General features: G+C 39.8%; 1 protein-coding gene across 8 annotated transcripts in view; it reads right to left on the minus strand.

Moving 5' to 3' along the window:
• Positions 1-13,414, minus strand: part of KMT5B (lysine methyltransferase 5B) — a 58,765-nt gene that overhangs the window by 13,428 nt on the left and 31,923 nt on the right. For 4 of the 8 annotated variants that reach the window (XM_009423578.5, XM_054661468.2, XM_024347280.3 and 1 more), the window contains 6 exons: positions 11,808-11,876; positions 6,740-6,905; positions 5,526-5,635; positions 3,267-3,433; positions 2,956-2,975; positions 2,739-2,875 (listed from right to left, as the gene is read on the minus strand). In XM_009423578.5, coding sequence (XP_009421853.5) covers positions 2,739-2,875; positions 2,956-2,975; positions 3,267-3,433; positions 5,526-5,635; positions 6,740-6,905; positions 11,808-11,876 — 669 coding nt within the window. Of the gene's footprint in view, positions 1-2,738; positions 2,876-2,955; positions 2,976-3,266; positions 3,434-5,525; positions 5,636-6,739; positions 6,906-11,145; positions 11,507-11,807; positions 11,877-13,414 lie in introns of all 8 variants that reach the window. The other 4 variants (XM_009423579.5, XM_063784215.1, XM_063784217.1 and 1 more) reach the window with 3 other exon arrangements.

Genomic DNA, 13,414 nt, shown 5'->3' on the forward strand with positions numbered 1-13,414 from the left:
CTATTTGACTATGTCTTTTCCTTATAAGCTTACAGGAGCTTTTTGTTATTAGAATTTTTTTTTTTTTTTTGAGACACAGTCTTGCTGTGTCACCCAAGCTGGAGTGCAGTGGTGCGATCTTGGCTCACTGCAACCCCTGCCTCCTGGGTGCAAGCGATTCTCCTGCTTCAGCCTCCTGAGTAGCTGGAATTACAGGCGCGCACCACCACATCTGGCTAATTTTTGTATTTTTAGTAGAGACGGGGTTTTGCCATGTTGGCCAGGCTGGTCTCGAACTCCTGACCTCAGGTGATCCACCTGCCTCAGCCTCCCAAAGTGCTGGGATTATAGGCGTGAGTCACACGTGCGTGGCCTTTGCTTTAAATTTTCTAGAGTAAAATGTGCAGTACTTATGAACATATTACAATTACTACTGTCAGTACAGTGTAGCAGAGAAACATGCTTCAAATGTATCCTGGAGTGTCTAGCGCGACTCAGTGTCTCTGCACACGTGATTCCGTCCATTCTCACTTCTTCATGGAGCCTCTTCCTTTTACCCTCTGGCTCTCAGCACAGTGTGTGTGTCCCCTTCACTGAACTGCCCTGACAGCTGGCACTGTGCTGGTCTTGTTTATCCTGCATGCACTTGGCCTAACATTAAGTAACTGTTCAGTTAATATGTAATGAATAATGGAATGAGCTCCTAGATGCATCTTCCCAGCTAATTTCTGTAAAGGCAGAAACAATTTGGTGTTTATGAGAACTTCAAGAATATATGCAGCCAATCTTGAAATCAAACTGCTCAAACAGTCTGACAATAGCCATGGCCACTATTCTCCATCATGCTGTTCCATTTAAAAAGGACTTACACATGTTTCTATCTACTTCTCACACTAACCCTGTGGAGTAGGTGGGATTATCCTCATTTTCACCAGTGAGAAAACAGAGGCTCATGAAAGAGAACTAATCTGCTCAAGGAAAATGACTATACCTGCAGTTCTAAACCAGGGAAAGAGCTGTTTCGGTGTTGGTTTGGAAACCTCAGTATGTGGTTAGGTGTTTTCAGGACCGCCTCCAAAAACTTCATTATATATATTTACTCTATTCATTCATTTACCAAATATTTATCAAGGACTTACTATGCACCAGGGTACTGTTCTGTATTCTGGGGATAAGGCGGAAAATGAAACAGATACAAGCCCCTGCCTTCATGGAGCTCATATTCTAATGGGAAAATAACCAGAAACCAATTATTGTAGTTAACATTTGTGTATTAACTGTGTGCTATTCTACATGCTTTACAGGAAATAACAAATTTAGTCTTCACATCAACCCTACAAAATAGGTTCTGATGTTATCCCCATTTTACAGATGGGGAAATTAAGGCACAAAGCAGCTAAGTGACTTACCCTACACATCACATAGCTAATGAAATGTAGAGTTGCAGGATTCCAACCCAGGCAGTCTGATTTCAGATGATAGGCACTTAACTGTTATACTGTTTCCTCTACAAAATGATTTTGAAGAATTATTGAACTATAATTAAACTACTTTATAGATTAAAGGGTATTCTCTGGACTGGTCCAAGATCTAACCAACATGTGAATAATTTTTATGTAGAAAAAGATAAATTTTATGTCCCTCTGCCCTGGTAAAAATTCAGCAGCACTAGGAACTGGTTTTCTGCCACATCTTTATGGCAAGGAGCCCACTCAGTGCTGGGAGAGGGATGGCTACGGTAGCACTGTGACTTGATGACTCCGTCCTCTCTCACCACACAGTTGGAAATCCCTGGCTATCCAGAAAGGAGGGAAATGGCAACTGGGGTATCTTCCCACTGCAACCTCTAGGCTGGCTATTTGTAGGTGTTTTAAAGTGGGAGAAGTGACACTAATAACTCTGATCATAACTCCAAAAGCAATATGAAGTGGAAAGAATGAGGACTCTGAAGTTAGGCTGACTGGGGTCTGATACTTATGTTCTGGTACTCGCAATGTGGGCACCTCCTAGCTCTCTCATGAATATCTGTGAGAACTGAACAAGGTGGTGTGAGTAAAGTGCCTGGCACAGTGCAAGATGTGCAAAATGGACTCCAGGTTTCCTTCTCTGTGGCCTGTGTGGTCTGTACTGCCTTTGAGGGGACTCTTCCTGCAGCCCTTGCCTGCCTGAGCCTGTGACGCTCCCTTCATGGTGCTCTCACATACAGAAGTCACTATAATGAGCAATATGAACTGGTGGTCCTGCCAATGAAGATCTGGGGGATTTCTGTAAAGACTCCAGGACTCTTGATGAGACATAAGAAGAGGTTCCTTATTGAATGACTGATATCAGGGAACAACTCTTAAGAACTATGAAACCAAAATTCCAGAAGACACAGCTTGATAATATGCAAGACGACTATCAGTGGTGAACTCCACTTGACATTTTGAGTAGCGGCAACCCCATTCTGGCATTGCGTGTGTGCATGTGTGTGAGCTATTAACCATTCTCTCCTTAAGCACATCTGTATTCTGGCCCACTCTTAGCTGGTAATATTAAGATTTTAAAGGGAAATTTTAAATTTATTGAGGGACATTCCAGTGTCCCTAAATAGCTGTGCAGCATTTGACTTTGTTCATATACATTGCACCGGCCGCTATGCTAAAGAACATAAAGACTAACTCTGCATTTAAACAACAAAGAGATAATGTGAGTTTAATCCCCATAATCAGGTTGTTAACAAAAAATGTTTAGGCTGAACATTTTACTTAATACCTTACCTTTCGCAAGTGTAACACTCGCAGAACTCATTATTTTCTCCAAAGAACCCATCTCCATAATAACAAGAAATTTCTTCTCCAGGTTCAATGTCTCTTAGAGCCTTCACACATGCTGTATCTCGACCAGTTGACACAAACTAAAATAAAAGTAACTCAGTAAGAAACTCACACCTGAAGCAAAACCAAAATACTTGAAGAAAATTTTTTTAATGCTTACCTTACAATTAGGTCTGCAATCTGAAAAATGTCCAAAAGATAAAGTCAATTAACTGTTGATAAGATCTGAAACACGAACAATTATAGAAATCTGAAATAAGCTTTCCATATAACTTTACAACTTTTGATAGGAGTTTAGGTCTCAAGTTCAACTAAAGGAATATACATTTATTTTAATAAGTTTGTGGAAACATTTCTATTTCAAATTCTCCTTTAAAGGAAGATAAAGGTTTGACTGAGGTTGACAAGGCCATTCTAGCAGTTAGCAGGAATGGCCAACACTAGCGCCAACACCTTGGAAACACAGCTTACCATGGTTTATAAACGCAGCAGGACCCAGCCAGAGTTGAGCACAGTTTTTCCTTGTGGAGTACATGACACTGAAGTCGTTTTCTCCATGTCTAAGTAGCATGTTCTCCTCAATTTCTGAAAGTTCGGCAATACAACCCACCAGTAATTCTATTTTGTCATTTCGTTTCCTATTTAAAATATGTGATGTGTTAAAAATTACTAGTAATTAAATATAGTAAGGCTTCTTTTAATAAAATAATCCTGACAATATCAGAAACTGAAAAGGCCTAGCTGTCTATACTTTAGTTAGCTCACTGGGATCCCCACCTGGCTATCTTCTCTCCTACCCTGGAGCTCCACAGCCTTGTGCCATGGTTACTTGTGTACCTATCTTATTCCTGCAAGAGAATGGAAACTCAACCAGGACAGGGACTATGCCACCTATGTCTCTGAATGCCCTGGTGTGGTGTTTTGCAAGCAGAAAGTACTCAAATACTTGCGGCAATGAATTAAACTTTCTGACTGCTGGATGAAGCAGGCAGGGACCAGTGGCAGTAAGGGTTATGAGGATCCGGAATCACGGTGCCACTCTTTAGAGCACACCATCTGCTAGGAATATAATGCAAGCCAAATTTTCAATCTTAAATTTTTTAGCAGCCACATTGAGAAAGTTAAGTGAATATAGGTGAAATTACTTTAACAATTTATTTTATTTTATTTTATTTGAGACGGAATCTCGCTCTGTTGCCCAGGCTGGAGTGCAGTGGCGTGATCTCAGCTCACTGCAACCTCTGCCTCCTGAGTTCAAGTGATTCTCCTGCCTCAGCCTCCCAAGTAGCTGGGACTACAGGTGCGTGCCACCACACCTAGCTCATTTTTTTTTTTGTATTTTTACTAGAGATGGGGTTTCACCGTGTTGGCCAGGATGGTCTCAATTTCTTGACGTCATGATCCGCCCACCTCGGCCTCCCAAAATGCTGGGATTACAGATGAGCCTCCGTGCCCAGCCAACAATATATTTTAACCCAATATCCAAAATACGATTTCAGTAGGTAATATAAGAACTATGAATGGGAATAAAATTTAATATGAAATCTGGTGTGTATAGCACACTTACAGCGCTTCTCAATTCAGACTAGCTACATTTCAAGGACTCAAGGGCTGGTGGCTACTGTACCAGAAGGTACAGCTCTAGGACTCTAGATCTCAAACCTACACACCCATCTGCAACACAGGGAGCCACATAATCCAACTAGCAGGCTCAATACATCCTGAGGTAAATGAAGCACACTTCATGTACACGCACTCACCCCAGAGGCCTGGCAATAAAGTTCTTTTACCTATCCATTTTCAGATATCTGAGCCCCCAAATTTTTGTGGTAGAAATATCAGAGGGTGGGTACATGAGGAGCTACATGTTTTTCCTGGGAGATAACATAGAGAACAGGCATGATAGGAAAGAAGATACAGTAGTATATTCTCTTTCATCTGTAACTTTTATCCCTTTTAGCTGGGCTCAACTCTGACTTAATTTTGAGATAGAGTCTCACTCTATTGCCCAGGCTGGAGTGCAGTGGCGCGATCTCAGCTCACTATAGCCTCTGTCTCCTGGGTTCAAGTGATTCTCCTGCCTCAGCCACCCGAGTAGCTAGGACTACAGGTGTGTGCCACCACGCCCAGCTAATTTTTGTATTTTTAGTAGAGATGGGGTTTCACCATGTTGGCCAGGCTGGTCTTGAACTCCTGACCTCAAGTGATCTGCCTGCCTCGGCCTCCCAAAGTGCTGGGATTATAGGCGTGAGCCAATGCCCCCCACCAACTCTACTATTTTTATTGAAGCTGGCATATATACATATATATATATCTGTATGTATGTATTTTTAAGCAACTAATGCTTTAGGGAGGTTTCCACCCATAAAACTAGGATCATTAAGACTTTAGCCCCAAACTTTCTTCTAGGCCAGTAGAAGACTGACTGTGGAAGCCAGGTTATCTAATCACGGTATCCACAACTCTTCAGCAATCATAACACTGAACAGGCATCCAGAGTCAATAAAGGAAAATGAAAAGCAATTTGGCCTAGAGATGGGATCTGGTTCAACTGAGACTTCCGATTTCCCCACTCTGACTCCAGCTGATGGGCCAAGGCAACGGCGATGCATTGGCTACTTCATGGTAAACTCTGGCTTCATTCCTTACCATGAATTTCTCAGCACTTCAACAATAATTTAAAAGAGAACTTTAAATTAAATTAAAGGTTTATACTAGTAGAATAGTTACCACTCTTTTGTTGCAACTATTTTGGCTCCATTTTGTTCTGATGAGTATCTATTACATGGCAATATTTCAAATCCACTGTCAGTTGCAAACATTCGCAAATAAATAAATACCTAAAACAGGAAAAAAAAATTGATAATGACTTTAAATGGTATACCCTGCTAGACTTTCTTACAATTATAAAAGCAAACCACCCGCAATGATGAAAAAAATGTAAGATCTAGCCTGAGCAACATAGCGAGACCCTGTCTCTACGAAAAACATTAGCCAAGCATGGTGGCATGTACCTTTAGTGCCAGCTACGTGGGCGGCTGAGAGGAAGAATCACTTGAGCCCAAGAGATGGAAGCTGCAGTGAGCCATAATCAGGCCACTGCACTCCAGCCTGGGTGACAGAGCAAGATTCTGCCTCTAAAAAAACAATAAAATAAACAAAAAAAGTAAGATCATTAGGTAACAAACTTTATTGTTACTCAAGAGTTTTGAATGTCACAATTTTTCTCATTTTGCAATATTTGCATTACAGTAACTAGCTGAACACCCCTAAACAAAAAATTCAAAATCCTCCCATGAGCATTTCCTTTGAGGGTCAGGTCGGTGTTCAAAAAGTTTCAGATTTTGGAGCATTTCAAATTTTGGGGTTAAGGGTACTCACTCTGTATGAGTACCTAATGGCTTGTTTCCCTTAAGGCTCATAATGAATTTCACCTCTATATGACAAAGTTTTCTCTCCTTTTTTGGTTTTAGAGACAGGGTCTTGCTCTGTCTCCCAGGGCTGGAGCGCAGTGGCATGATCATAGCTCAGTGCAGCCTCTAACTCTTGGGCACAAGCAATGCTTCTGGCTCTGCTTCCTGAGTAGCCGGAACTACAAACTACAAAGGTACACACTACTATGCCTAGCTAATTTTTTTATTCTTATTTTTTTAGAGATGGAGTCTTGCTATGTTGCCCAGGCTGGTCTCGAAGTCCTGGCCTCAAGCAATACTCCCATCTTAGCCCCCACAAAGTGCTGGGATTACAAGCATGAGCCACTGAGCCTGGCCCAGTTTTTTCTCTGGACTGTCATCCAAATGACTGTATGTGTTACAAGATCTTCAGGCTGATTAGTTTTATGAAAAATAAATTTAAAATTTCAGTATTAACTAACATTTAAGGTTTTAATTTACTTCACTATTCTTATCCAAATAGGTTAACAGCATCAGTCTTAATAAACTTACATGTTCTTTGAATAATTTCTCCTGCATTTTATTCTTGTTGAGAAAATAGTGCCGTGCCCATTCGCCTGAAGTCAAACATTTGAAGGCTTTCTCCAAGTGTTCATCTTTCTTAAAACGTTCAATTACTTCCTTTAGTTCTTCCTGCCTTCCTTTAATAGGCCTAAATCTGAAAGAAATCAAAAGAATGAATGGGTTATCTGCCACAATCCTTGCGCCACTGATCCATCTTAACAGATCTTGAGAAAGAGCTAATACCCTAAAAACAGCCATGGTTATCAGAGCAAAGATCTAAGAGAAGAGAACAACAATCAATAGTCTTGATTACTACTATTCAAGTAATACTGATCACCTGGATCAGCAAGTTCTCTTTTTTCAATCTGTTATTTTAATTATTTTTATTTCACTGTTATCTCATTAACTGTGAGGCGAGCAGACGATTCAAACAAAAGCTGTCTGATTCAGACTTACACTAGTCGTCAACTTTGGGAGACACAAAATCAAAGCTCTAGAATACAGCACACCTAATTTAGAGTTAGAATGACAAGAATCTTTTTAAAACATGCAAAATCAAGCTGGAAGAGTGCCAGGCAATGAATTTCAGAAGTATGATGATGTAAACAAAACCATGCCATACACAAAAACATTCTTTATGTACACAGTCAGAAAAAACCCCAAACTAAGTATTCCAACAGGCTTTGAAACACACCTTGATGTTCTAACCACCCATGTCAAAGTCATCTTTGATGACTGCATTCAGAGAACAAAACGAGCACAAGCAGTGTTAACTCTAGTGGTGAAATTGCTATACTGGTAATGTAGGAAAACTGATGGGGTAGAGTTGTCTTCTTTTTTTTTTTTTTTTTTTTTTGGAGATGGAGTCTCACTCTGTGGCCCAGGCTGGAGTGCAGTGGTGTGATCTTGGCTCACTGCAACCTCTGCCTCCCGGGTTCAAGTGATTCTCTTGCCTCAGCCTCCCACGTAGCTGGGATGACAGGCGTGCGCCACCATGCCCAGCTAATTTTTGTATTTTTAGTAGAGACCATGTTGGCCAGGCTGGTCTTGAACTCCTAACCTCAAGTGGTCTGCCCGCCTTGGCCTCCCAAAGTGCTGGGATTATAGGTGTGAGCCACTGAGCCTGGCCTGCAGGGGTAGAATTGAAAAGGCTTCCATTGTAGAATCAGCCACACTGATGTCTTCAGAATATTATCCCATTAGGTCTATATTTATGCATGATGCAGTCATGGCCCAAGCAAGACAAATTTGTGAACCCCTCATTCTAAAGCTGTGTTTTCAGTAAAACATGTACTATAAAGTTACTAGCATCTTAATTTCAAATTTTCTTTTCATGTCAATTTCATAAAGCTAATTCTCCCAAATAAAGTTTTTATTTAAAAAAAAAGTTTTATTTTATTTTCATAAAGCTAATTCTAACCGGATTATGGCCCGGTGTGGTGGCTCTCACCTATAATCCCAGCACTTTGGGAGGTCGAGGCGGATGGATCACGAGGTCAGGAGATCGAGACCATCCTGGCCAACCTGGTGAAACCCTGTCTCTACTAAAATGCAAAAAATTAGCCAGGCCCACGTAGTGGTACACGCCTGTAGTCCTAGCTACTCAGGAGGCTGAGGCAGGGGAATTGCTTGAACTCGAGAGTTGAAGTTGGAGTGAGCCAAGATCGCGTCACTGCACTTCAGCCTGGTGACAGAGCAAGACTCCGTATCAAAAAAACAAAACAAAACGTCCAACAGAAAAAAGGAATCACCGATTGCCATTCAAATAAAATACATTAAGAAAAAATATTAGTGGTTCAGGAGAAAAAAATCTTTATGTGTCTTACTCTGACATTTAAAATTGTACATTTCATAAACCTGAATATGCTAAAATTGAGGTAAGATCTAGCATAAACTCCAGCAAAGGAAGCATTCAGCAGAATTTTTTTTCCTAGAGAAGCTATCATACATGTATTCATAGTATTTCAGTAAGATTTCAAGCCACAGTATTTCATCAAGGTTTATTAGGTGCTGTGTTGTGTATACAGTGGCATATGAAGCGCTATGGTGAAAAATACAAGAGAAGACATGGCCACTGTTCTTGAATGGAAAATTTAATTGGGACTAAAAGACATATATATGCATCAAACAGTTAAGGAAGTGATCAATATGCAAATGCATGTTAATATGCTAAAAACTGCATTGCTATAGCACCTAAAAGTATAGAAATTATAACTAGGGTGTAAAATGTACATGGGAAAGGTTTAAGAAAAGCACATTATAAGCAGGTAAGAATCAAAAGGAAGGAAGAGTGAGGGGAAGTCTAAGCAGAAGATCTTAATCAAGCTGGATTCAAAGAGTTGACCAGGGTCAGCTAGTTAGCAATAATAAAGTGAAGTACCAGAATCAGGAAGAGGGAAGACATGAGGTCCTGAACAGGTATAATACTGTTTACTGGACAGGATCACTGGAAGACTTCAGGTGTATTAATGCATACTGATACTACCAGGAACTTACTAGCTACACACTCTAGTCATTTTTTTTTAATTCAGTAATCCTGAATTCTCACAACTATTAGCTGAACCATCTGAAAGTTCAAACATATCCTAGAGATAATACTGAAAATGAACAGGGCCCTATTTTCCATTTTCAATCAGTTGGTATACAAGCCTTTACAGACAGATAAATGCAAGTCCTTTAAACAATTCAGAACGTCTTACTAGGCTGTCGACATATGGTGTCAGAGAACCACCATGAAAATAAAGAGCTGTAGAATTGGGAAAGCATCCAAATATCCATACTCAACTACTTGTAGCCATCACAATTGATTGTGTCAAGATACCATCTCCAAGAAATCCAATGGAAACCATTCTTGCTGCAATCCTACACTACATGGTTATTTGCACATGAAGGACAGATAAGACAACAAAGCAGCTCTCAGCTAAGGCATGACCTGTCGAGCAATATGAAATATGAAATATGAAACGGTGGGAAACAGATAACCCGTGTTTTGTGTGGCAATCAGAAAAGCAATAGTTCACTTTAAGCAAATGCAATAAATTATCCATGCCGTTAAATGACAGGGCTACAAACGACAGAAAGGGCCAAGCTATCTTTACACGTTCAATGTGAAAGTGACCAATGGGAACATTATACAAAAGTAAGTTATAGACCTGGAATGAAACTTGGCTATTTTTAATAGGCTTTATGTGTGTTCTATGCTTTCTGAAACAAGTTCATTCCTATCTAAAAATGCCTTCAGGTAACCTTAGTTTTGTTTATTTTTTATTCATAATGCCAAACAATTTACATGCTAAAACCAACACAAAATAGTCAACTCTTGATTTAGTAGTATTCTGCCGACCTTCCCTGTGTTGACTTCTGTTTCTGCTTTCCTGACTTTATTGCCTCAAACATAAATAAAACCCCTGAAACTATCCCTTGCTACCGATAGCAAGAACCTCTATTTCACTAAAAATATAAGTTGCTGTCCCAAACCTGTTAAAACTTACTGTCACAGTTGGCTGCTATGGGCATGAAATGACAGTAAGGAAAAGGGGGAAGAAAATGGTTAAGGGTGCAGACAGGCAGGAGATGAGACAGTTGTTTTCAATAATCCTACAGAAGTATGTAAAAGTCAGCTGGCTGATAGTTCAAATCAAATCCCATTGTAACAAATACTGTGGAAAATAAAAGTTAAGACTGTTATACCTATTAGGGCTGGTGCAAATGCACTGAAAACCTTAGGGGATTTTTTTTTTCCTATTATTGAACAGAAAAAATACCCTCTCTCCTTAACTATAATCACTCTAACTCTCCCATACAAACTGCATAAAACTATCCTTTTACTCTGGCACTTAAAGGCCAGATAATTTAGAACAGCCCTTTTGTTCCACAAATGAGGAAAATAAGGCCCAACAAGGCTGAGTAGATTGCCAATGACTTAGGGCTAATGAATGGAAGACCTGGGATTTACCCTGGCCTTTCTGTTTCCTGTTATATGACCTGGCTCAGGAGAGCCTTCCTCACATTGTTTCATGGTTAGAAGAGGATTTGACTTGCGTTTGCCATTGAGCATCAGCACTGGGCCCAGCCAGAGACAGCTCTAGCTTGTATACTGACAATACAGTGGAAGGGATGGACGCAAATGTGAATTTTAAAATTTCGTATTTGGGTGGGGGGGTGGGTGGCAAGGGAGGCAAGAAAAAACAGTTATTTGGCATTTCCAAACCAATATGCCCCGTCCTCCCTCCCTTAATAGAAAATTTGCTACTTTAAATCAACCAAACATATCTATTTTTTCTCTTCTTACACTTCCAATCAATGGCTGGTATAAGAAAAATAAAAATGTCATTTACAATTGGTTATTATTAAAGGGGCAGGAAAAAAACATATGAATTCACACTCCCACACACCTGTTCCCCACTCTTTCCAGAGACTCACTTCCCAGGTTTTCTTGCTATTTGGTTTTTCTGTCTCCCCACTGTGGCAGTGAAGAAAAGTTGTAGACTGTATTAGCTGTGCTACTGTGCCCTTCATTAGCATGCACAATCAAGAGCTGACTGGAAGGGTGGGGAACAGGAAGGGGAACAGAAAAAAGGGAGACAGGGAAGGAGAGAGGAAGAGAGAAAAATGCTCAAATATTTAAGATATAAAATAAAACCATGAGGCAACATAGTGAACACATTTCCCCCTCTGAAGAAAGTTTAGCTGCAAATCCACAGTTTGTAGACGCTGAGTGAGGAGTCGCAGAGCAGCTCTTCAGTCCTTCTTGACCTGAAAATAAACGAGAACCAAAAACATACCTGGCTGAGTCCTGCAATCAGTGCTCAGCTAATCACATGGAGTGACTCCTGATCTTTTGAAGAATGATTTGTTTCTCTTAAAATCACCCTGTTATGAAGTACAAGTGGTTTTTTAAAAAATACAACTATTATCAAACTACTTTAAAAGGTTTGTAAAATGTTCTAAAACTCTAATTTATGCTGACACTTCAAATTACTTAACATAAAAGAACATTTTAAAAGGCTGGAATGGGTTAGTCAGTATCTCATTGTTTTTAACACACACTACCTACCTCACAGGGTTGTTGTGAGAAAAACTGTCAGATTTTGAAAAATGCCTTGAGCTCCTCGAAGGAAAGGCGCTATATAAATGCAAAAACAAACAACAAAAATAAAAAGCTATTTGTATAATCTGTACTTGTAATTTCTAAACAGACTTACAATATTCGTTGTTGCAAAAATCTTTAAAACTCTGTGATAATCAAGAACTTTAAGATGCCACAGGTGGGCGCGGCAGGATAGAAGCCATGCTGCTGAAATTCTCTGCTTCCCATAGAACACACCTTACCATGAAGTTAGAAGCTTTGAAAACATTCTTTACGGATTCTAGTCAAGCACTTAATTTTAAAATGATATTTAAAGTGATTCATATCCATATCCAATAGTGGATATGAATAATCAAATACATATAAAAGTGAAATAAAAATTAGATGGTTATAACAGTAGAAAAATGAGTAAGGACTGTACAGGCTGACATTCTGATTAGAAAACCAAGAAAAGTTGAAAAGAGAAACTCAGTGCCCTGAAGTGACTCCCCTGATGTTTAAATGCTGTCTCCTGCTCAGCTCACTGCTGGCCTGAGTCGCCTTCACGCCTCAGGATACTGTGACATCTCAGGGTCATGCAGCCTCAAAAAGGGGGCATTACTGAAAGCATCGATCCCTTTCTTAAAATATCCCGCTCCCACTCCATTTAAAAACCAGAGGTATAAACAACAACTCTTTTTTTCTTGTTAAAAAGAAAACTTTAGGTTTCATAATTGACAAAAGTCAATTAAGTTCAAATTTCTCCCAATAAATTGAAATTAGCATTTTGTTCGTACTATTTCTAAGTATTCATGCTACAACTCTTGCTTGTTAGTAAATGTAAGGATATATTAAGATTAAAACCTGTGCACTCAAAATATAGCCAGTTTTGAAAATTCTCCAATCATTAAACATCTACTCTTTCTTTTTTCTCTTTTTTTTTTTTTTTTTTTGGAGATAGAGTCTCACTCTGTTGCCCAGGCTGGAGTGCAGTGGTGTGATCTAGGCTCACTGCAACCTCTGCCTCCCAGGTTCAAGTTATTCGCCTGCCTCAAACTCTTGAGTAGCTGGGATTACGGGCACGCACCACCATGCCCGGCTAATTTTTGTATTTTTAGTAGAGACGGGGTTTCACCATGTTGGTCAGGCTGGTGTCGAACACCTGACCTCGTGATCCACCCGCCTCGGCCTCCCAAAGTGCTGGAATTACAGGCGTGAGCCATCACGCCCGGGCTAAACATCTACTGTTTCTTAACATTCTTCCTGTTGGTAGACTGAAAGAAGTAAAAGGAAGGGAAAAGAGTATAAAAAAGAGAAACTAAAAAGTGACAAATTACAGGTGCATAAACATATGAACAAAGAGCGCACTATACAAGGAACAGGCAGAGAGCTTAGAAAATTAAAATCCAAGAGCAGTACATCTTCTGGTCACTTCTTTTGCACCCCAAAGAGAGAGAAGTCCATAAACTAACAATTTAAGAAGTATTTATTGGCTATTTACTACCCTAATTAAGCATTATCAGTTTTCCTTATTTTCTAAAGTCACATTCTGGTAAATTCTTGCTCAAAAGATGAAGAGCTAGAAGGGATAGTTT

Source organism: Pan troglodytes, chromosome 9 (assembly GCF_028858775.2).
Source record: "Pan troglodytes isolate AG18354 chromosome 9, NHGRI_mPanTro3-v2.0_pri, whole genome shotgun sequence".
Lineage (NCBI taxonomy): Eukaryota > Metazoa > Chordata > Mammalia > Primates > Hominidae > Pan > Pan troglodytes.